This window comes from Scardinius erythrophthalmus, assembly GCF_964197995.2.
Source record: "Scardinius erythrophthalmus genome assembly, chromosome: 13".
NCBI lineage: Eukaryota > Metazoa > Chordata > Actinopteri > Cypriniformes > Leuciscidae > Scardinius > Scardinius erythrophthalmus.
In genome coordinates, this window is record NC_138233.1 from 23,948,532 (window position 1) to 23,974,619 (window position 26,088).

The following is a 26,088-nucleotide window of genomic DNA, read 5'->3' on the forward strand; positions in this document are numbered from 1 at the left end:
ACAATAAACCTACAGCAAGAGCCAATGTAATCCTATAGTAACCCATGCACCACAAAGCATTAAACGTGCAGGTGAAAGTAAATCCTGTTGGGTTTTTTTAAAATTGCAGTATGCACAATAGATGAAGAGTGCAGTTTGTTGGCTTATAGTGGTTTACAGTAGTACGTTTTAAACATAGGTTATGCTACAGTTTGCTTTGATATGACTTTCTTGAGGTAGTCTTGTTGCTTACTACACTTAAATCTGACTTGTTACTACACAGAAACATTACAAGAGTGATAGCATGTTAAACTGTTCAGAGTATCCTTAAATGTCTTTACATCTAACAAAACTGGCAAAGTGAGGACTGAGAGTGAAATATGATCCGAGTGCGTGCTGGCCGTCTGAGCGTGTGGCGGCAGGTAGCTGTGATAGTGTAGGCTGGAGGGCAGAACACGGCACATCCTACTGCTAACAGACTCAGCCTGAGGGATTTCACAACTTTAATTTCAGGAGATTTCAAAAGAGTTAAAAGTATTGTTCCTGAAACTTACCCACGCAGAGACACTAGGTTTCCTTATCAGTTTTATCTTTAACCAGTATGGCACAGATTATTATTTGTTACTGCCTCTATCTCATAGTGCATTCCAGGAAATATTTCTCCATATCCCCCCCACCCCCATATAGAGAGATTTATGGCAGTTAAAACTGTTATCATACATTTACATAATTGTCACGCAGACTGGCAGAGAGATTAATACTTTAAATAAGCTCTACTTGCCTTTTTTTTACAAACTTCTTTACAGTTTTCTTTTTTTTTATTTGTTGCCAAACACAAGTGCAGTTGTAGTTAAATCAGGGGCATAACAAAGTTTTGGGGAGTTAGTAAAACAATATTTGACACCTCTGAAAGTATACTTTAAGTCACCTCTGAAAGTATACTTTAAGTCAGTGTGATTATTTAACTAAATTAAAATATTTGTGTTATTTGAAATAAAAGTAAAATCTAATTTAACTGTAAAAAAGCTGAAAATAAACGAAAATACTAAAAACTAAACTGAAGTTGAAATGACTCCAAAACTAAACTAACATAATAATGGCAACAAATTAACTTTGCTTTTAGTTTTTAATAAAGAATATATTGTAAAGGTGAAGAATTTATTTTTGAAACTGGGCTGGGTGGAATGATTAATATTTAGTTGAACGAGAGGGTAAGGAGGGGGAGATCAATATCAGATGCCCCCCAAATATATGATTTTAGTGCCTGCTTTCAATAGCATTCCAGTGCACTTCATAGGTTACATGTCCCATATTTCCATATGCATATTATAGTTGATTTGGTTAAAAAAGACTGGCCTACCATGTGAAAATGTATCACCTGGTTTAAAGAGATCTGGTGCTCTTCTCACGGTTAAACAATGTAATGTAGCTTGTCAAGACATGTCAAAACAGGAGAAAAAAAATTGCTGACTGAGTGACTATGGTTTTTTACTAGGTGAATGGACAATGAGATGAGCGGGTGTGTGTATGCGTGCCTGTTTTGTGCTTTCAGGTTATACAGTGGTATGTGTTTATATAATGATCAATTGCAATATTACTTTGTTATATCAGCTCATTGTAAGAGCATTTATTGACACAGCATGGTCTACTTGTTAGAAAAAATTGTAAATTGTTTTGCCTTCTCTTCAGGTCTGCGGGTCCATGTTGAGACGGTGAGAATGGCTTTCACAGACACAGCCATAATTCTCACTGTCATAGCAGTCCTAGGAATGTTAACCAGATGTCAGGGGAGCCTGGTTAAAGACAACTCTCTGCTGAGGTTCACCAATCATTTGTATAATGCGAGCATTTATGAGAACTCTGCCCCCAGGACCTATGTGGAGAGCCCAGTCCGAATGGGCATCATACTATCTGATACCTTCTGGGACATCAAGTACAAGGTTGTCTCTGGTGATGATGATGGCCTTTTCAAAGCCGAGGAGGAAACCGTTGGAGATTTCTGCTTTCTGAGAATCAAAACCAGAAGCAGTAACTCAGCTGTGCTGAACAGAGAGGTACGAGACGTTTACACTCTCACCGTTGAGGCTACAGAAAGTACCTATGAGAACCGAGCTAGAACAAAGGTATTGATCCAGGTGCTTGACACAAATGATCTGAAACCACTCTTTTACCCTGCCTCTTATCATGTGCTAATCAAAGAGGACACACCGATCAAGTCAAGCCTGGTGAGAGTGACTGCAACAGATGCTGATATTGGCAGCAATGCAGACTTTTATTACTCATTCACCACTAGATCACACCCATTTGCCGTTGATCCTTTCACGGGGACCGTTACACTTGTCAAGAGACTTGACGCCAGTCAGAGAGACCGGTATGAACTTACAGTGCTGGCAGAGGACAGGACAAAGAAAATTTCTGGTGTGCAGAAGTTTGGAAATGTAGCAACGGTTGTTGTGACCATACAAAAGGCGACAGAAAACTTTACCCTCATTGCACCCACTAGTGCAGTTAGTCCGCAAACGGATGACGACAAAATAAGTGTGAACATCAAGATGGAACCCAAGGAGAAAGAGAAAGTGGCGTCTTTAAGTATAGTTGAAGGGGATCCACTTAAGTGCTTTCAGATTATTCCATCAACTTTGCATGATGGTGGCTTTCAGCTTGTCTCAACAAAATGGATTGACTGGTCACAAAACCCATATGGACTAAACATCTCCCTGCAGGCCAAAGACAGAAGTAACCGAAGTGTTGTATTGCAAACACCAATACAAACTGTGTATTTCCCTCCTCCTACTCATGTTAAACCCTTGACTTTTGAACAAGAACTCTACTATGTCACCCTCAGTGAATTTTCCCCACCGAAAAGTCATGTAGTTAGAGTCTCTGTAGGTTTGAGTTTCAAAAATACAACCTTCAGCATCAAAGAAAACCCAGACAGCTATAAATTCAAAATCAGTGCCAAAACTGGTGTAATTGTAACTTCGCAGTCACTTGATTTTGAAAAGCACTCTCATTATGAGTTTGATGTTACAGCAAATGATGGAGAAGCAGTTACCCGTATCGTTGTGGATATAATTGATGAAAACGATAATGCCCCTAGGTTCACATTGCCTTCATACCAGGCTTCTCTACCTGAAAATGTACCAATCGGAACAAGTATCTTAGCTGTCTCTGCTATTGATGTGGACAAAGATAACAATGGTTTTGTGACCTACGCTATAGCAAACACAGGTCCCGTTCCTTTCAGTATAGACCCAATGACTGGTGTGATTTCGACCTCTCAGGAGTTCGATTATGAGCTCATGAAGAGATGGTACCACTTGAGAATATGGGCCTCTGATAGCGGCAGCCCTTTTAACAGAGTGAGCGAATGCTCTGCAACCATCACCATGACCAACATCAACGACAACGCTCCAGTGTTTGAGCGGGTGGCATGCAATGCCTCCATCCCCCGACACTTTGCAGTGGGGCAGAGTATAACAGAGATGTCAGCACTCGATCTGGATGAGCTGCAGCAGATCAAATACAGGATAGAATCTGGGAATGACGACGGACTGTTTGCAATTGACCCTGTTTCTGGCACCATTAAACTTTCTAGGGCAATTCCCTCAAATTATGAAGACACAGATAATCATTTATATATACTTAAAATAACAGCAACAGATGGCAAATATAGTGCCGATCCCAATACCGTGACCATACATATCACAGACAAGGGCGAAGGTGCCACCACATATTGCGAGGAGACCGGAATTACTAGGCAGTTGACAGAGAAGCTTATTGAGTCATTTAAGCCGTCTCTCACGGTCAAAGAAGACGAGTCTATCTCAGATGTTCATATAATTAACCAGCACTCTCCAAAGTTTATCATGGGCACACCGAGCTCGTTTGACATCAGGGAAGACTTTGCTCTCAATAAATCTGTGTTGCAGTTTAATGCCACTGATAATGACTCTGGCTTTAATGGAAAGCTTGTCTATGCAATTTCCAGTGGAAATGAGGATGGATGTTTTACTATCGACATGAACACAGGAGACCTCAAGGTCATCAGTGCTTTGGACAGAGAGCAAAAAGAGTTTTACATTCTCAACATAACTGTGTATGACCTGGGATCTCCACAAACCTCAACATGGAAGTTTCTTGCTGTTAATGTTCTTGATGCAAATGATAATCCTCCATTATTTTCTCAGCCAAGATATGTTGTGAACATCCCAGAAAACACAGAGGCTGACAAAAGCATCTTCAAAGTCAATGCAGTCGATTTTGACTTGGATGACAATGGAGCATTTAAATTTTCATTGTTAACCTTTACCGATTTGTTCAAAATTGATGAAGTTACAGGGGTGGTGAGGGTAACTGGTCCTTTAGACAGAGAGACCTTTAGTAGATATGACCTGAAAATTGAAGCCAGAGATCAAGCCAAACTGGACACACAACTATTCTCATTTGTAGATCTGGTGGTTGTACTGGAGGACATCAATGACAATCCTCCAAAGTTTGTACCCACAATCTACAGGATCAAAGTTCCCGAGGACGTTCCTCCAGGCACAGTGCTGTTATGGGTTGAAAGCTTTGATTTTGATCTGGAGAGCGGAGGTCTCATAAGCTACAACCTAAAAAACAGTGAAGCAGGGACGTTTTTCCTGGATACATCCACAGGCTGCTTGACTCTGGAGAGTGAACTGGACTTTGAAAGGCAGCAGTCTTATAATCTAACTGTTCGAGCTGTAGACCATGGAAAGCCACGGTCTTTATCGTCTTCATGTTTCATTGAGGTTGAAGTGTTAGATGTCAACGAAAACCTGAACCGGCCTCTCTTCACTCTGTTTGTGCATAACGCAGCCGTTATGGAGGATGCTAAAATAGGAACTTCAGTCTTGACGCTAACGGCTGTAGATAACGATCTAGGACGAGATGGAGTAGTCAGATACTACATCCATGATGGTTCAGGGCTTGGCGTCTTCACGATTGATGAAGAAACAGGTATGTTTGTGATTACTATATTTCATGATTTACCTAGATAGGAAAATACCTCATGGACATGACTGACCTTCTCTTGTACAGTACCTGCCTTCAGCATTTTGGGTCAACACTGCATGTTCAAACATTTACAGATCAGCCATTAGGCATACCAAAAATATGTAAAGACAATGTGATACTTGGCTTTCTCCTGCATATGTTGAAATATTTTAATAATTAACATCTGTTACACTACATCAGTGGGTTGAGCTTAGCAATACTTGTGCACACTGGCTTATGAAGTGATTTCAGAATTTAAAATGAGAAAACAAATTAAATAAATGTTGTTACTTGCTATGTATGTTCATTGTATGTTAAATGCTGCAGTGCAGTATATTGTTGTAATTGCTTGGTGATTCTGGATCATTTAATTTTGCAGGTGTTATTCGGACGGCAGGCCTTATGGATCGTGAGGCTGTGCCACACTATTGGCTGACAGTTTATGTAAAAGATCTGGGCACTGTACCACTGGTATCCTGGACTGAGGTCTATATTGAAGTTTTGGATATTAATGACAATCCCCCTGAGCTGTCCCAGCCTGTCTACTTTGGCTCAATACAAGAGAATTTGTCAAAGGACAAATCTGTGCTGAAAGTATCTGCCACAGACATGGACAAGTCCTCTGAGGGGAAGCTTGTTTTCCAGATCCTTGATTCTCAACGCATATATTTCACCATAGATACAAAAACAGGTAAACTTTATGCTTAAAACGGCCTGTCAGAAAGTACTTGTTCATCAGTTTTGACGTTGGTGATTCATGTCATGCGATAATGCAACCTTTGATGAATCGATTAAACATGTCTAGGCACACGTTTTACATAAGGGTGGTATGCCTTGTGAAGGGCACAATGAATAGGACCTCTAATTACTGTGAATACTGTGATCAGTGTGTCATTTTGTGTCAAGGGTGAGGATAGTTGTTTAGCAGGCCCACAGAGTCACACAATCACAAACCACAACACATCTGACCCTTTTGCAGCAGCTTAATCTAGCCTTTGAACAGTAACTATGAAAATTAGAACCGCATTAACCAGCGTTGCAAGCTTGCACTTGTCTTGACTAAGTCTAGTCTTTTTGTTGTTTCATCTGCCGCACCCTGAGCTAAAAGACAAGGATTACAAAGAAGACAGGGGGTTGGGTTGTATTATATGAAGGATCTATCACACTGAAATGCTTACTTGTAGATGTTTTATACCAGTCAAATTTTTTTTTTTTAGATGAGCTCTCATTTCCATTGTTAAAGGGCTAATGGGTTTGGCTGGAAGTTTGAGGTGAAAACTTCTGTTAGTATGAACCATTACTCTTAAAAGAGACAGAGCTCTTTGAATATTGTATGCGTGTACTGTATAGTGCTGGAGAATAAAGGAGAATGCTAGATGAATATAAAAGTGTAATATAAACTAAGCTACATCTCAAGACAGAAACAAATACCACTTCAGTGCGGTTTTGCCTCTTTCTCCCAGGGCTAAAGGGACTAGTTCTCTAGAGTTCTCTTGTCAGGACAGGACAGCTGGAGATGACTAATCACTAGAATGAATACTGACTAAGCAAACCGCCTCAACAGCTTAGCACCACAAAACCATAGAATTTATTAGATATGAACCATTTCTAGTGTCAGTAAGTAGGTAAGACAAATAATTCCTGGGTGGGTTGGGAACAGAGTTTACATGATCAAATGCTCTAGGGGAGATTAAGACACAAGAAAAGAGACAAAAAGGGTTGTTTTGTAATATTTTGAATGCTAACAGCACTTAAGACCTTGTTAAAGCCACACATTTGCCCATTGTCCCATGCACGATAGGGCAGACTTTCCACAGGTGGGCATTAATGCCAAAACCACACTTTCAGGATCACCTGCCTAAATACAGGCTGTCATAAAAGCCCAGCAGGGTTTATTTTGAGTGCCGCACAGGTTGATTGATGCTGTGGGTCCCTGCCAGGTCTCTTCCACTGAAATGACACTCTCAAGTGTTTATTGCAGTGGTGGTAAACCACTGTCACTAGTGCATTTTGTCTACCCTTAGCCTGAATTTAGCTGTTGAGGCATGAAGCACACTTAAACAAGCCCCTAACACTCAGTTGTAAAGAGTGTTGTGTCTGAGAACCTCTTGTACTAATTCACAACACTGCTTTTTGCACTTCTCAACTGCTTTGGTTCTTAAGCCGTGGCTCATTTTCTGTCAGTTTCTTGGCAACTGGAAAGTCTGGTCTTTTAGTATGGCTAAATCCTCATTGACGTGGATGTGAAAAATTACCGTTGTTCCCACGACTTGTATACCACAGGTTGGCCTAATATAAACTGTGGAACAAAACAAATAAAGCTTGAAAAACAAACCTGTGAGAAGAAGGGAGAGTAAAATGGGCAGCCTGGGGTGAATGAACAGGTGTGCCATCCATCTGAGGCCAGTGGCATTGATCAGCATGTCTGTTCTTCCTCTGTATGTTTGTTTAGGTGTGATCAGCACCCTTGCTGCTCTGGACCGGGAACAAAAAGCAGAGCATATCATTGAGGTTGGTTCACTTGATCCTTTCTGTTTACTAGGTCACGAACCTCAGGCCTGAGCCGTTCTCTGACTGATTGCTGAGAACATGTTGCTGTTTGTATTTCCAGTGTATGCGTCAGTCTTATTTTTTTTTTTAACTCACTTTATGTCATTTCAAACTGTTATCTTTTTTTGTGTCATTTTGAAAAACCTTCAAGTATGTATTTGCCATATAACAATTCATAGTGTCCCTGAGCTAAAAACAAAACAAAACAAAACAAAAAAACACTATAAATGTGATTGACTTATTTCAAGTCTTCTGAAGCCATGCAAAAGCTTTGAGTAATTGTAAAATGATTCACTCATAATGATCTCCCCTAAAGTGCTTTTAACTTGAGATCCAATGTGACCAAATCACTGAGTCGTTGTTAAATCAGTCCAGATCCATCCCATTTTAAAAAGAATCATTTCTTTCGACAAACTGGTTGATCTGGTTCACAAATCAAACATGAATGATTTGAATCATAATTCATTTGATATGGCACTGTTGTAATATGGAAAAGACATTCATGAAGATTGTTCAGAGTTTGTCCTATAAAAAATAACAGTATGAAGTATATGATGGATATAGGTGGACAGTATAATATTTAATAATTTGAGGGGTGACTTTGAATAAACAAATAACTTTTTCTTACACTACATTCTGTGGTCATTCTAAACCTTTTTCTGCCATGGAGGTTACAAATGTTTGCTCTGGAGATTTTTCCCTTTAGAAAACAATCTTAGACCGATAAAAAATTCACAACACTGAGGGACAGTAAAATGGATATGAATGCTGGTTCTGTGGATGCAATGAATGCTGCCACTATATTCTCTATCAAAAATAAAGAATATTGCAGTTATAATATTAATATTTAGACTTTTGTACTGTGCTTTATTAAATATCTTTGTTTTTAGTATTTACTTAATGTTTAGGTAAAACTGAATAAACTGTTAACTGTTAGGGCACAGCTGATTGGTTCCTGCTGTATCAGTAGCCAATGAGCTCGCTGCTTAACCTTCAAGTACTTGAAGCTTATACTTATAGCATTTGCAGTGCACTTTAAGAAACCCTCCATCTTCCCCAGCTCCACCTGTATAGATATGCTATTTGTGCAGCAGTAGTATGTCTTACTTGTTCACAGCAGCGTGTTGTGTATGTACTGACAAGTCTCAGTACTTGCTCTGCAGCAGCAGCAATAGCAGATCTATTCCACCAAGACCAATCATATCTACATTGTCATATCCATAACCATGCCTAACACTCTGAGAGTTGACAGAGATGTGGTTTTGATTTGTGAACATGATGTTAAAGATGTTTTCCACACCTGCCGTTGTTTAGGTCATGGTATCAGATCAAGGGGATCCTCCATTAAGCTCCACTGCCACCGTAGTCATCGAAGTCTTGGATGAGAATGATAATAGCCCTCAGTTCAGTGAAAAGCTTTTCCAGATAAAACTACCTGAACAGCAGAGCACGGAGGAGCCTCAGGACATCTACAGGATGGTGGCCCGTGATGACGATGTGGGGCCAAATGGCATGATCACGTACAGCCTGGAAGACCGCAGTGACGATCGTTTTGATATCCATCCTGAGACCGGGGTGGTGACAGCTAGAGGAGAGTTTGTTCGGGGCAACTACAGTATTCTGACGGTAAGGATGCAGTCTAGGGCTGTGAACTTTTAGGTTGATAGTGTGTTTCACAATATTTTGTTCTAATTCAGAAGTGACTTTTGCAAATTCAGAGAGTAACACTTTATTTTAAGGTCAAGTCAACTGTATTTGTATAGTACTTTTCACAATACAGATTGTATCAAAGCAGCTTCACAGTATTAAATTAAAATAATACAACAAGGTTTGTTTCTAATGGAATTTATTGATTGATAAAATTAAAATGAAATATCCCCAAAATATCCCCAACTGAGCAAGCCAAAGGCGACAGTGGTAAGGAACCGAAAAACTCCATCATGGGAGAACCCAGGCTCAGTCGGGGGCCAGTTCTTCTCTGGCATTTATGAAATAAAGACCGGATTTAACTGTAAGATTAAAAATATTATATGAATGCCTGGCTGAAGAGATGCGTCTTTAATCTAGTTTTAAACTGGGAGAGCGAATCTGAGCAACGAACAGTATCAGGAAGGCTATTCCAGAGTTTTGGAGCTAAATGTGAAAATGCTCTCCCTCCTTTGGTGGATCTGGATATCCTAGGTATGACCAAACGCCTCGAATTTAGTGATCTTAAAGAGCGCGATGGATTGTTTAGGGCTTTATAAGTCAGTAGCAATACCTTGTAGTTAATACGGGATTTTATAGGTAACCAATGTAGTGATATTAAAATCGGTGTTATATGATCATATTTTCTTGATCTAGTAAGAACTCTAGCGGCGGCATTTTGAACTAACTGTAGCTTGTTTATTGAGGATGCAGGACAACCAGCTAATAAAGCATCTAGTCTTGAGGTCATGAATGCATGAACTAACTTTTCTGCATCAGAAACTGATAGCATATTACGTAGCTTAGCAATGTTTCTAAGGTGGAAGAATGCTGTTTTTGTAACATATGAAATATGATTTTCAAAAGACAGGTTGCAATCTAATATAACACCCAGGTCTTTTACTGTAGAGGATAAAGTAACAGGACATCCTACTATGTTAAAACTGTATTGTGAGAGGTTTTGTGGGTGGTTTTTTGAACCGATAAGTAGTACCTCTGTCTTGTCTGGATTTAATAAAAGAAAATTACGCGTCATCCAATCTTTTATATCTTTAACACACTCTGTCAGTTTAGATAATTTAGCGTTTTCATTCGGTCGTGATGAAATATGTATTTGAGTGTCATCAGCATAACAATGGAAACTAATTCCATGTTTCCTTATAATATTTCCAAGTGGCAACATATATATTGAGAATAATAGAGGGCCTAACACAGATCCTTGCGGCACTCCATAGTTTACTGGAGTTATTTAAATAGACAAAATGATAGCGGTCAGATAAATACGATCTACACCAGCTTAATGCTTGTCCTTGAACACCAGTAAAATTTTGTAGTCGATCTAAGAGTATTGTATGATCTATAGTATCGAACGCAGCACTAAGATCAAGTAAAACTAGTATTGAGATACAGCCTTGGTCAGAAGCTAAAAGTAAATCATTTGTGATTTTAACGAGCGCAGTTTCAGTGCTATGGTGCGGCCTAAAACCAGACTGAAACTTTTCATAGATGTCATTTTCTTGCAAGAAAGAGCCCAGTTGAGCGGACACAACTTTTTCTAATATTTTAGACATAAATGGAAGATTTGAAATTGCTCTATAATTTAGTGACGTAGATACATGTTACTACATGTAATTACTATAGTAATAACAGTAAACTATGCACAATTACAAGTAACTAACCCTAAATTAAACCCTAACCCTAATCGTAACTCTATAGTAAGTACATGTAGTTAATGAATTTTAGAAATTTGAGTAAGTACAATTTAATTTGGTATAACCCTAGTAAAACATTCTACAAACATAAACAAATAGTTACCCAACAAGTATTACATGATATATTCCAGTAAATCTAGTTATAAATTACAGTAAGGGGGGGGGGGGGGGATGGGATTCACGGGCATTTTTCACCTTTTTTTTCTCCTTCACTATCATAGATACAAGCAACAGACCAAGGCAACCCTCCAAGAATGTCTAAGGCCCGTCTGCATGTTCAGTGGCTGCCCCAACCTGAGTCCAGCTCTGAGGTACTGGCTTTTGATGAGCCGCCCTTCAACTATGTGGTGATGGAGACAGATCCCGTCTCTGACATGGTGGGAATCATCCGAACAGAGATCTCGAAGAGCCTGCACTTTTTTGACATAACCGGTAAGCAAGGCTTCATCATTTACCACACCATTGCTCTTTACAGTAAATGAACATAAACAAGATTCACGGTCAATACGGTAAGCATAAATCTAACTACTTTTAGTGATGTTTATGTTTAAAACAAAGAGTGGAAAATGTTGCTTTAACAGTAGAGTAGGCCTATATGCAAAAGCTATGCAAAAAAAACAGCTGTCATGGGCACATGGTACAGTACAGCATGTAGGGGGTGCTATAGCTTCCCTCTCTGTGATAAGATCTGTGCCAGGAGGTAGATCTTAGCAGTGACACATTTCTTCAGATGACAAGCCAGAACGCCAGAGGAGCTGCCATCAGTCTCTCAGTGCCTTTGCTAGCAGCACACATTCGCCTGCAGTTAAGGGCTGAACCTGACCTTCTCTCTACTCCCCACATTCTTACCTTCAGCCCTGCAGACTCACTCCGAGAGAAATGAGCTTCAGTTGAAATAAATCAGAAGCATTTGTAGTAAGGAGGGAAAATGAATCAAGGAAGAAAGTTCACCTGTGGATTCAGAACTTGTTTTATCTCAGCATGGTTCTACTGCATATGATATAATGACAGCGAGGCCTGCATTCATTTAAATGAGTTATCTTACTCTTAGATACGAACACATTATATTTTAACCAGATAACTGTGGTCAATTTGATGAAAAAGACTCAGTCATACTGTACATTTCAGAACTTTTATATGTTGCTCTGAATTTGCCATGCATAATGCTGTGATGATTATTAATGTTAGGTCATATTCATGGTTTAATATCATTCACTTTGTGCTTTGAATGATGAGTTTTAATGTAATTCTGTACCTTTGGGGATTTCTAAATTAAGCCAGACAGTTAGAAGTGATGTGATTAAATAAATCCATAGTTACCTTACGCCTACGCCTATTTAATTAGCTTGAAAACCAAATGATAAAACAAACAAATATTACAAGTTATGGATTATTACTTTAGATTTCTGATTTAACAGTGTATAGTTGATTTTTTTACCGAAACATTAAATATTCTATAATTTAAATAAAATCAATGAATTACATAAACAGTAGGGCAAAAAGAAAAAAATATTCATATTTGATTAGAATATTTGATTAAAAATCTGTACAGTGAATCAGTGCAGTATTGGAAGTTAAATGATTACATAAAACCATCTCTAGTCTGCTTAACTTTACCCCCAACCCTAACTTTTTATCACTTAGTTTGAAGGCATTGTTTCACTGTAGCAGCTTTTTCAGCCCTTGAGAAGCCAATTATGTATTGATTTAAAAAAGAAAAAGAAAAAGCAATCTTGCTTTTTTTCAGAATTATCTCAAGGGCAAAATTAGAGATAGCAAAGAGGACGATAAATCCATTTGAAGACTGCTTTGTAAAGTTTGGAAATAAACATATAAGAGCCACTTAAAATGAATGTTTGTATTAAAATGGGACCAGATAGCCTTCAATAGGTGGAATGCTTAATAAACACCATCTGTTAAAGCAGGCACGAATTTGCCCCCACTGAGTAAGACGTCTGGTCTTTTTTATACGTGTGCCAAATATTTTCCCTTAAACAATAGTGCTGATGTCATGAACAGTGTCTCAGGAGTGGCCTCCTGATGTGGCCTTGTCTTCTGTCATTATTGTACCTAGATGGGACAACAAAGACTCATTTGGGTGTTAGAGAGCAACTGTGTGATTGGTACCCATACTCTTAAATGTGAAATCTACAGTATGCTTGTGTTTTTCATCAAGGCTTTTGTTGTTGTTGTTGTTGTTGATAGTCATGTAATTATTCTGCTAATGCTAATTGTAGAGGATTGTTGTGGATTCCACTTCAACTGAATCTTGCTGTCATAACACTTCATGTTACTCACTCAGCACTGAAGTAATGTATACGGGTTCACCCACAAAGATTCACTCAGAGGTGTCGATGGTAAACCATCAGATGTGTGAAACAGTATGTTATCCTGGCCCAATGTTTTTTTCGAATACAGCAGATTTTATATCGGACACTGAGTGGTGACCCAAAACAGAAACAAACTAGTAGTATTGTAAAGTAAACAACATTTCTCTTAAAATCAAACATTAAAATGCATTAAACTTAATATTATTATAATATTGAATTGATATTGATCTTTGCAGTCAGTAATGTACACTATGGCTCAAACCATATTTGTAAACCTAAATAAAGGCAACCAGAAGCGACATGTTTACAAAAATTCAGAATTTAATCCACTGAATACACCCAAAACCTATTTAATTTGGAGGCAAAGCAATGAAAAGACCCAAGATTGTAATAAGTCATTATTGTCATGGGTTATTGTAATTATGGAATAATGAAATGCATACGTTTAAATAATATTAATATAACATTAAATTCAAACACAAACTATTTAATCAACCAGTTAGTGAAGTAACATGATAACGCACCAAAATCCCATATAGATTGATTGGATGCAAGCCCTTTGAAGAATAAATGACATGGGAAGGGTTTTTTAAACCTTCTTTTTAAAATTCATAAGGCTTTTATTTTGCTATCCTAAATATGTACATTTGTGTTGTTGGTTGATAACAAACCTCTGACCCATGTTGAGAACCACTGATCTAACCATTAGCTAATATTTTGTCTTAGGTGGTGATGAAGAGCAGGACTTCTACATTGAGAAGAACACAGGGAGCATTGTGAAAGCTAGACGTCTGGATGCTGGCAGAAAATCTCATTACAACTTAACAGTCAGAGTCACAGATGGATTTCAGGCCATAACCACTCAAGTATGAGCACACATGCCAAATCTATAACACATTGAGCGCAGAGTCAATAAATTCATAGCATGCACCTCTGCATATAGAATGTGAGATTAAAGATTTACCATTGTTATTAGGTCTGCATTTTAATGTGTCTCACTTTAAGCCAATGGACAGCTGAGAGTTTGGTGGTTTGTCTTTGTTCTCTTAGGCCTACATTCAAGTAGTGGATATAAATGAGCACCGGCCCATGTTCTTGAAGAGCCTCTATGAAGTAAGAGTACCAGAGGACACATCTCCATGGAAGGAGATCCTTCACATTAGTGCTCATGATGCAGATGCCAACAGTGGACTCTTTTACACCATCCACAGCAGCCTCAACACAGACAGCCTCAAGTACTTTCACTTGGACCAAAGGAGTGGTGTGCTTGTCATTAAAGAGGAGCTAGACTATGAGACCATCTCCACTCATACTCTGATTGTGATGGTAAAGTGACACTTGACTTGATTCAACTAGACTCTCATATCAAGGTCTTATGTAAATAGTATTAATGGCCAGAGCAATCTGTTACAATTAGAGACAAGCCAGACAAAAATTATACTTTGATTAAATGGACATGAGATCATTTTGTTATTTGTCCAGTTAAATCATCCTGAATAATTATCTTGAGTCCCTGGCATAATGAGATAGAAAGGGTCAGAGCACAGGGGAAAACCATAAATCCACATTCCTGACCTCAAAAAAGTGCCTAAAAGGGTCATCAGTGGTCAAAAGTTATCTCCATAACTCTTGCACCCCACACACATTGACCCATGTACTTTATCTTTCCAGGTACGAGATGACAAGATACCTATAAAAAAGAACTTTGCGAAGGTTGTTGTGCATGTAGAAGACTGTAATGACCACATCCCATCTTTTCTGAATACTCATTATGAGGGCACCATAAGTAATCTGGCACTCACTGGCACTGAAGTGCTAAGAGTCAAAGCCCTGGATAAGGATACAGGGAGCAATGCAGAGATTGCTTATTCCTTTCACTCTGGTAAGACATTAGCCTGGAGCACCATATTGCCTTTGCTTTTTAACCAACTTTTCTTTAGCATTCATGCAAGCACATTTATGAATTAATGAAATCTTGCCTTAATACTAAATTTTAAGGTTGCATTTATAAATTATCTTGGGTGGCAATTAAAAAGGATAATCATATATTAAATGTTTTTGACATTTAACAACATTTTCTTAAAGTAAATAATCTCTTTTTTTTTATCCAGGTGGGAATGTGGATGGTGCCTTTGAAATCGACAAGGAGACGGGAAGCATTCGTGTATTTGATGCATTAGACAGAGTTCCGCAGGAGAAGTATCACCTCACAGTAAAAGCCACAGATCAGGGCTTTCCCCAGCGCAGTACCCTCTGCCCCGTTACCATCACTGTAAAGCTGTCTGAATCCACACCACCGAGGTTCTCCTCCGAAGAATACATTACTGAGATAAGTGAAGCCATACCTCCTGGCTCCCCTGTGCTATCTGTCTCCGCCAGCTGTCCGTCCTCAGTGCTGTACAGGATCAATCAAGGCGACCCCAATGGGACATTTCACATCAACATCAACTCTGGACTGCTATCTGTCCAAAATGCACTTGATTTTGAGGAGCACCCCTCCTACCGTCTGCATATAAGAGCTACAAATTCAGCGGGAGTCTCATCTGATGCTGTAATTTACATTTATGTGATAGATGAAAATGACAATGCCCCTGTTTTCCACCAGGACACGTATTATGGGCAGATAAGTGAGTCTGCGCCCATAAACAGCATGGTGACTGGTGAGAACAACACGCCGTTAGTGATCAAGGCGTCAGATGCGGACAAAGACACAAATGCTCTTCTGGTCTTCCAAATCCTTGAGCCTGCAGCACAGAAAGTGTTTAAAATAGATCCGAGTATGGGTACCATCTTCTTAAAGAGTACAGTTGACTTTGAGACAACACCTGAATTTTTCTTCAGCGTTCAGGTGTGGGATTCCGGCGAGCCATCGCTAAGTTCTTCCAAGCCATGCAGAGTAAATATTCGTGTCCTGGACTTTAATGACTGTCCACCAAAATTTTCTTTACCTGTCTATGAAACTGCTGTCACCTTACCAGTTTTTGAAGACATGAGAGTGATCCAGGTGACAGCTCATGATGCAGATTCAGCAGTCAGCTACATGATTTCGGAGAGTAGTAATAAAAATGCATTTAAAATAGACCAGTCCACTGGAATAATCTCAGTGAATGATTCATCTGAACTACAGTCCCATAATGAGTTAAAGATCACTGCCTCCGATGGGTTATATAAAGACACTACACTAGTGAAATGCAATATCACCAATTTAACAAAGACTAGTCTGAATTTCGAGGAGAGGATGCATGTAGCCAGTGTACCGGAGAACTCTGCATCTGTGAAGATTTTAGCCATTCTGAGAGCAACAGGTAGCTACCTGAACGAGCCCTTGCAGTACACCGTTTTGAACCCACATGGGAAATTTGCAGTGGTTCCATCATCTGGAGTCCTGCAGACCACCGGAGTTCCATTTGACAGGGAGGAACGGGATGAGTACGATGTTTCTGTGGAGGTCCGAGACATGAGGCATCCACCACGTGTGGATGTAACTCGTGTTAAGGTCTATATAGATGATATCAATGACAATGCTCCGAAAATATCAAATTTGCCTCATTCGTTGATAATATCGGAGGAAACTGAACCAGGGGATGTTCTCTTCCAAGTGCTAGCAACCGACGATGACTTCGGTGAGAATGGATCTATAATATTTTTACTGGAGGATGATTTCAATCTCTTCAGAATCGACTCTTATCTTGGGGATGTGTCATTACAGAAACCTTTAGACTTTGAGTCTATGAATAATTATGTGCTCACTGTACTGGTATCAGATGATGGTGAGCCGAGTCTTTCAGCCGCTGGGACTCTCTACGTCCAAGTGCAAAATCGTTCTCATCCAATATTTCAAAGCCTGTACTACCCTTTGAAATTACCTGAGGATATTACTCCTTTAACAACGATCCTGCATGTGCAAGCAAGAAACCCAGAAGGATACGGCCTTATCTACAATCTAGAGGAAGACAATGCCTCCAGGTTTTTCAACATCGATTTCAAAACAGGGGTCTTAAGTGTCACTGATTTCCTAGACTTTGAGACTCAAACAAAGCATATTTTGACTGTTCGTGCCACAGATTTGGTGACTGGTACTTTTAGCGAAGCCAAAGTAGAGATTGATGTGGAAGATATAAACGACAATGCACCTCTCTTTCAGAATCTGCCTTATATTACAGATGTGTCTGAGGGCCTTCCAATAGGCACATCTGTTTTACAGGTCTCAGCTGTTGACAGAGATTCAGACAGGAATTCAGAGGTAACTTACCAATTGATTGACAAAAGTGATTTTTTTAATATTGACCCACTAACTGGGATTTTGGTGACATTGCAAGTATTGGACTACGAAACCATGCAGCAGTTCACGCTGAAAGTTAAAGCCACAGATAAAGGTTCACCACCGCTCAGCGGTGAGGCTCACATAATTGTGAACGTCATAGATGTCAATGACAACCCTCCAGATTTTAGTGAGCCATCTTATCGGGCCTCTCTTGATGAAATGGTCACTTGTGGCAACATCGTTATCAAAGTTCAGGCTTCAGACCCTGATAGTAAGGATGACCTCCAATATAAGATCCTGTCTGGCAACGAGGGGAGATATTTCTCTATTAATGAATCATCTGGACTTATCTCATTCTCTAATTTGTGCAAGAGAAACCTGGATCCATTTTATAACCTCACCGTTGCAGTTTCCGATGGTGTGTTTCAGAAGACTGCCCCTGTTAACATTGACATGACAAACGGCAACAAGCACAGCCCCTATTTCAACCAGAACATTTACGAGGCAGATCTGGCAGAGAACGCAGAAGTGGGAACTCGTGTGATCCGTCTGGCTGCTATTGACCCGGATGATGGGCCATACGGCAGTGTAGACTACACCATAATTAACAAGCTTGCCGATGAGAAGTTCTCCATCGATGAAGATGGACAAATTGTGACTTCTCAGTCATTGGACAGAGAAAATCCATCGCAAAGAGTGATTGCGATTAAGGTCATGGCTAAGGATGGTGGAGGAAGAGTGGGATTTTGCACTGTAAAGATCATTCTAACAGATGAGAATGATAACGTCCCTCAATTTAAAGCCTCCGAGTATCAGGTTTCCATTCAATCAACAGTAAACAAAGGCTCACCAGTGATACAGATAATGGCTTATGATGCAGATGAAGGTAAAAATGCTGATGTCACTTACACAGTAGAAGAAGCGGAGGAGGTTACTGAAGATATTATTGAGGTCAACCCTTTTACCGGAGTGGTCAGCGTCAAAGAGAGTCTGGTTGGTTTGGAGAATAAGATTTTCACCTTCAAAGTTAAGGCTCGAGATGGAGGCATTCCTTTTTACAACTCCTCTGTGCCAGTACAGGTCAAGGTGGTCCCACCGGAGGTCATTCTGCCCCGGTTTACCGAGCCATTGTACTCTTTCTCAGCATCTGAGGACCTCCCTATCGGATATGAGATAGGCACAGTCAAGGCGGATGCTGATATGCCACTGATATACAGCTTGGTGGATGGTCACACTATAGACAGCAACAAAGAACATGCTTTTGCTGTCGACAAAGATAGCGGTACAGTTGTAGTGCAGAAGAACATTGACCATGAAAAAACCAAGATATACAAGATTGATGTGATCGCTCAAGGAAATCACAATGGTACTGATGTAGCATCTCTTGTGTCTGTTCAAATAGAGGTTCAAGATGTTAATGACAATCAGCCTATGTTTGAGGCTGACCCCTATAAGGCCTTCCTGACTGAGAATTTGCCCCCCGGCACCACGGTCATTCAAGTGACAGCTAATGATGCCGACACAAACGTCAACGGAGAAGTCTCATATACAATCGAGTCGGAGTCAGATGATATTGGCGACATGTTTACAATTGATTCGCAAACTGGCTGGATTACTGCCTTAAAGGAGGCCGATTCCGAGACCAAACAGCTTCATAGATTCTATGTGGTGGCCACTGATCATGGCGACACTGTCAAACTGACCTCTTCAGTTCTAGTTGAGGTGACTATCACCGATGAAAATGATAACCCACCTCAGTTTACAGAGGAACTGTACCAAGGGTCCATCCTAGAGAACAGCAGGCCTGGAGAAACCATTGTGACTCTGACAACTGCTGATAAAGATGTGTCTGCAGATAATAGACAGATTGTGTGTTATATAACAGGTAAGCAAAGTCACTGGTTTAGTTAAATTATTATTGTCTATTAATATATTGTTAATATAACACTGTTAATATAATGAAACTGAGTTCTAATAGTTATTCTGTGCTGTCTGTCTTTACAATTCAGCTTTGACATTTTACTTCAACTTTGACTGTTGTATAAACATTTTTGCATGGGCAAAATGATGTATGTTGGTTTTAAATACATACTGTTGCTGTTTTCATCTCTGAAGAGGGAGACCCACTGGGCCAGTTCTCAGTCACAGCAGCAGGGGAGGAGTGGACAGTGATTTCCAAAAGTCCGCTTGACAGAGAATACAAAGACAAATACACCCTTAAGATAACAGCCACAGATGGAAGGTTTCAAACCTCTGCCAATGTTGAGGTCCATGTTCTTGACCTCAATGACAACAGTCCTTTGTGTGAGCAAGTAAGTCAGGCGTTCTCCAGAAGGTATCAGTATGTTTCTGCATGTTTATGTGTGTTTCTTCAACTATGGGCAGTTTCGTCCCTGTGGATATAAAGAAAATAAAAGATAGACAGACAGACAGATAGATATATAGATGGACATGGTAAAACTTTTTCAAAGACTGCTTTAATGTGATATTCATATATATATATATATATATAATAAATGTTTTCCGACATGCGATATAAAAGTGCCTGTAGAAAGGCCAAGGCCTACATACTAGAACCTAAATTGAAGAAATTCTGAAATTTGATGTTGGTTGATGGCAACCTATTTTATTGGAAAATGTCCCACTTTTCCCAGTTACTTTATACAGAGGCAGTTGTGGAGAATTCCAAATCAGGCTTGTTCATCCTGAAGATCTCTGCTTCTGATCCCGACATTGGAACAAATGGCCAGGTGTCATTCACTCTTCATGGACCTAATGCAGACAAGTTCCATCTTGACTCCAAAACTGGTAATTTTGATCTCTCAATCCTTCTTCAGATTTCTAGTAGCAATCACTGCATGTTGAGATTGCTTTTGCTTACTGTTCGAGGAAATCAAACCAACAAAGAAGATAAGAGGCAACTTTCCCAGGTCATTTGGAATTTTTGGAATTCCTCGTAAACAATGAGAGTATTTGATTTATGATACGTTTACGTGACTTAATCTCTTCCAGAACAACCTATCAAAATGTAACATCTTTTAAGACGGTTATTTTAGGTTAACAAGATACAAGATGCAGGAAATGCTTCAGGCAATTAGAAACAAAGGACTGTGTCCGGCTCTGTAGTGTAAAGTTCTTGAAACAACAACTTTCTTTGTTTTTGCAGCCATGGTAAAGAAATGAAACCACTAACTTCAAGTAAATAATCTGTTGCACACATCTATCAAATAAACAACTAGTCAGGGCTTGTCTTAAATACCCTACATGTTACAACACAGTGTTTAACTGTTCCCTGTTATTGTAATTTTTTAATAAAGCCTAGTTTCAAGCATATGCTTTTTCTTTTTCTTTGTTTAAGGTGAGCTATACACCCTTGCTGTCTTGGACCGGGAGCGGGAATCAGAGTATGATCTTGTTGTCAAAGCGACTGATGGTGGTGGCCGCTCTTGTCAGGCAGACGTCACACTCATGGTAAAAGACACGAACGACAACCCACCACAATTCTCCACGAGCCATTATGACATCACTGTGTTTGACAACACCACGATTAGGACACCTATTGCTGTCATCTATGCCAAAGACCCAGACACAGGTATGGCACTGTTTCTCTTGTCACGAATGGCTGCTTTAAAGCAAAACACAGAGACTATTTTCGACTTATCCACTCAGAAAGTATTAAAAGCCCCTCAGCTTTTTTCTTTGACCCTTCACATGCAGGTTGAAAAGCTAAAGGTATGCAGTGTTTGATGTAGGATTGAAGGCTCTGACAGAGAAACATGATTAGGGAGGTACAGACCACACCTGGAGATGTGTGTGAACTTGTAGAGTACCGTCACAGGGATTCATGTGAATTGGAACTACTTTGCTCTTATGTAATACGTCTTTAACAAGTGATTTAATGATATTATCCTTTCTAAGCATACTGCACAAATGTGCAAAGTCAATGTGAACACTATCTTGCAATGTGAACATAAATCAGGGTTTCAGCAGGTTCAGGTCTTTTGCATGTGCTTTGTTAAACATAGAGCTGTTTTACTCAAGATACATTCAAAGGAGCATAACCAATGTCCATCACATATGCAGATTGATATCTAAAGTTTTTTTATTTTTCTTCTTCTCACGAACACTTTGATATATATATTTAAATCTAATGAAACGGCAACAATAAAAAAAGATTTAGCTAGGTTAGTTGATTACCTTAATTCCATAGACATTACTCATAGACACTTTCTTTGACAAGCGAATGCAGACATGAGACATGTTTTTCATGTGAAGTTCGGCTTAAAGCCTAGTTATTAGTGTATTTAAATAGATGTAATATTACTTTTGAGACCTTAAATTCTTGCTTTTAGTCATCTGTTGATCTGCTATTCCTGCACTATAATACTGAGAATATTATGTTATATAACTCTTCCAGGTATAAACTCAGAGGTGAGGTACTCTCTTCAAGGCGCCGACAGCGGCTTCTTCTCCCTAGATGAAATCTCAGGCATTTTGAGACTGGAGAGATCTCTAGCCGACGAGACCAAGTTCACCTATGAGATGAAAGTAAAAGCCACCGACCGAGGCCTCCCTCGCCTTTTCTCCTTTGCCACAATTACAGTACACGTGGTCATCCTGAGCGATTACCAGCCATTGTTCCTCAGCTCGGAGTACTTCGCACAGATCCCAGAATCGTTCCGGATCGGATCGGAGGTGATCAGCGTGTCCGCCCTCCCCAAAGATGGCACTGATAACGAGCCTGTACGATATACTATCCTCTCTGGCAATGAAGATGGCCGATTCCAGATAAACTCCATGACAGGTAAGGGCATTTTAAATTAGATTTCTTTATTAGTAAATGTTTAATATGTTTTGTAATGTTTTAATTTAGAGGTAGTTTTGTTTTTTTGTTTTTGGTAGTTTGACATAATCATTATTATAGACCTAACATTATCATGATAATCAAAGTGGAAACAACAGGAAACATTACAAAAAACAGTTAGTTTGGATCAACCGTAATGATTGATAATGATTGATATAATGATATTTATGAATTAATGTTAATAATATTTCTAAATATCTAAATAAATGTAAACATATTGTTAAATAAATACACTCACATGTATTTAAGGTGTAAGGAAACTAAGTATAGTAAAAAATGACTTTTTACTTGACGGTTACATTACTTTTTTTAAGTGATTAAATGAAAATTCTAATATAGTTTTCATGACAGTTCTTATATCTCTAACACTTTACAAAAAAATTACAAAAAATTCTAGGTAACACACTTTAGTTTAGGGTGCAATTCTCACTATTAACTATTTGTTTTTTTAGCATGCATATTAAAGGATATTGGCTGTTTATTAGTACTAATAAAGCACATAATGCCTTATTCTGCACGACCATATTCTACATCCCTTAATCCTACTCAATACCTAAACTTAACAGCCTAACTAACTATTAATAAGCAGTAATTAGGAGTTTATTGAGGGGAAAAGTCATAGTTAATAGGTAGTTATAGTGAGAATTGGACCCTAATCTAAAGTGTGACCAAATTCTGAACTGAAAATACTTTAACTGTAGCCTACATAACTTGAAGTCAGTGTAAAAAAAATTACAATGAGTTTGAGCCTGAATATGTTGAATATGAATATGCCTGAATATGATCCATGTGCATTCATAGAAAGTAGATATATTAACATGCCGCCATTGATCCTCTGTGGCTTTATTGATGTTGTGCAAAGCTGGAATGTTCTTCAGCATGAGTAAATGTTAAATTGAAGAACCTGTGCTGACATGTTTTGAATCCACACAGGCACTTGTCAGCTTGTTTATTCCCATCTGTTCAGTCCTAGTCTTCCCTCTCTTTCTTGCTCTTGTCCTCTCATCTCAAATCCTCTGAGCCTTCATGCTGCACGACTTTTAGCGAGGATTGAGCCAAACTTTATTAGTTGTCAAACAATACAAAACTGTCAGTTCTGCCTGATAGCAAGCATTCTGCATAAATCAATTGGCTATTTAGAGGTAATTCCCTTCCAAACGCTGTAAGTCCACTGTGTAGTTTCGCATACTTTCATAGCAAATAATAGTCAAGCTCAGATCTGCTGGGTATGCATTATATTTTGGACTTTTTTTTTCTTCAGTTCAGTGATTCGTTCATTTAAAGATGTGTCATCTAGAAAAACCTTTATAAGAAAGTGAATAAAATAGATTAGATGATTCATAGCTCAAAAGCAGTTCTTCAGTGTTGAATCAGCAATATTTCCTTTCAGGTACAGTGTACTCCTTTGGTGAAGTTTGCATGATTTGACCGTATCCACTGCATTTCAATAGAAAGAAGACCTGAGGCTTTTTAATAATAGTTGTCAAACTTTTCATCTTCGATTGTTCTCGTGTCCTGTCTTTGATTGTTCTCGTGTTCTGTCTTACCTTTGTGTGTGTGTGTGTGTGTGTGTGTGTGTGTGTGTGTGTGTGTAGCATGAAGAAATTGAGCCATTTTACAATTGCACTGGCATTCCCATTTTTTTTTTTGTGAAAATGAAACTCATCAATCATACATTAAACCACTTGCACTGTATTACACTTTCCTTTTTCTCATTTCATGCAAGGTCAAACTGAATAATTGTAGGATTAAAAATAAATTAATTTAATTAACTGTTGGCAGTTACACCTAATTAAACATAATAAGAACTAGTAACACTGATGGAATCATGAGTAAGATGATTTTCATGATACCATGATTGATATATATATATATATATATATATATATATATATATATATATATATATATATATATATATATATATATATATATATATATATATATATATATATATATATAATTTGATTAACAACACAATACCTGTTTGGGAGGTATACAGTTACCTACCAGTTATGTTTGTCTCATTGCAAATAGCCTTAGGAAAGATTCGCTTAGTATTTAAAAAAATCTGTTTGCCTCAGCAATTTTAAAATGACTCACTAATAAAAAGAATAACTATAAAAATAAGAATATCACTGCATACCTTAACCTGATGGGTGAACATTTGCATGTTCAAAAAGGTTAATAGATTGCTAGTGACTCATTTAGCAGGTTACAAAATTACCTTAGTCAAGGTAGATGGATCGAGGTAGCATATTTATTTATTTATTTATTTATTTATTTTTCTGTGAATGACAATGAAGTACAGTCTGTTCAGTAGGTTGATCTGTGTGTTGATCATCAGTCAAGACATTTATTATTGCACCAAAAATAGGTGAAGGTATTCAACACGATATTTGTCACTGACGGCTGATAAATAAACATTGTTTTATTGACATGACGGTCAATAAAACATTCATATGTGTGACAGCAACATCAGAGGATAAGAAAAGCTGTATTACAGTTTCAACACTGTTTTTAGACATTATGAAGCACATGGTTTTGTCATTCCAGGAACTCATGAATCATATAAACCTTCATGAAATAAAAATGTTCTCCCAGTTTTTGCATCTTCCAGTAGATGTCACAGTTTTACATCTTATTACCCACAGTTCGGTGTCACATTGCCTCTCTCACGACAAGATCAGTGGCCTGTGTCTTTCGAACCAAATGAAAAATAAAAATTAAGAGCTGATGTCTGACATTGATGGTTACGGCAGTCCATCACTGTTATTTTTTATGAAGGCTGAGCCATTTGTTCCCATAACAGCCTGCATCACGCTCCAATTAAATGATCTACAAATACACATTTAGCCCTAGTCAGCCATTCATGGCTAAAGGCAGAAAACATTGATGCATCTTCATCACACTTGACATTGTTCCCTTTGCTTAGACGAGGATTACTATGGCTGTCCACTCTTGTATGGAACAAAAGATCTATGTTCAACACAAGCACAAACACACCTATATTGACAGAATTTGTGCCAAGGACAAACACTGCACTGTTTATAATATTTCGGTGGATCTCTAAGAAAGCCATTAAGTGACACAACATAGCCCTTAAATAAATGAAAAGAAACATTACACAGATCAATTTTGCACTGAAAACTCGATTCTTGAGCTTTAAGCAAGAATGCCTATGCTTTTGATGTTCTGCTCCATCTTGTTTTACTCTGATAATGTGAGCAGACAGACCAGCAAGAGGTCCATAGCAGTGTCTACCCATAATGCACAGAGCAAATCCCACCGGATTTTCAAATAGTTTAGATGAATCAGCCTCTTGTAGAAATCAAGCGCTTTGCAAAAACAGAAATGCAAAACTGCATAAAAGATGTCATGCATTCAGTCCAACTCCACTGGGAAGTACATGAGAGTTATTAGTCAAGATTGAATGCAAGTGGTCAGCTTATACAGCGATAAAAGAAAATCAGCCAGTATTATATACAGTATATTGACACTCAACAATAAATCACATTTCACATTAGTTTACATGAGAATTGTAATAAAGCTCTTCATCAAACCCCAAGATCAGGTGTGCTTCTATCACAGGGTAACTCATAAAGATTTTTGTATTTTGCCAATATTGTTCACACATTTATGAAGCAATGTCAAGCCTTTTTTGAATATGAAGCAGTTTTAAGC

General features: G+C 38.6%; 1 protein-coding gene across 1 annotated transcript in view; it reads left to right on the forward strand.

Moving 5' to 3' along the window:
- fat2 (FAT atypical cadherin 2) overlaps positions 1-26,088 on the forward strand; it is a 49,778-nt gene that overhangs the window by 2,902 nt on the left and 20,788 nt on the right. Inside the window, exons 2-14 of the mRNA XM_081383575.1 lie at positions 1,669-4,962; positions 5,378-5,689; positions 7,451-7,509; positions 8,863-9,174; positions 11,168-11,378; positions 14,003-14,142; positions 14,327-14,602; positions 14,948-15,158; positions 15,388-19,425; positions 19,656-19,852; positions 20,195-20,348; positions 20,899-21,132; positions 21,958-22,344. Of these exons, the coding sequence (XP_081239701.1) occupies positions 1,698-4,962; positions 5,378-5,689; positions 7,451-7,509; positions 8,863-9,174; positions 11,168-11,378; positions 14,003-14,142; positions 14,327-14,602; positions 14,948-15,158; positions 15,388-19,425; positions 19,656-19,852; positions 20,195-20,348; positions 20,899-21,132; positions 21,958-22,344 (9,796 nt within the window). The 5' untranslated portion in view covers positions 1,669-1,697. The remainder of the gene's footprint in view (positions 1-1,668; positions 4,963-5,377; positions 5,690-7,450; positions 7,510-8,862; positions 9,175-11,167; positions 11,379-14,002; positions 14,143-14,326; positions 14,603-14,947; positions 15,159-15,387; positions 19,426-19,655; positions 19,853-20,194; positions 20,349-20,898; positions 21,133-21,957; positions 22,345-26,088) is intronic.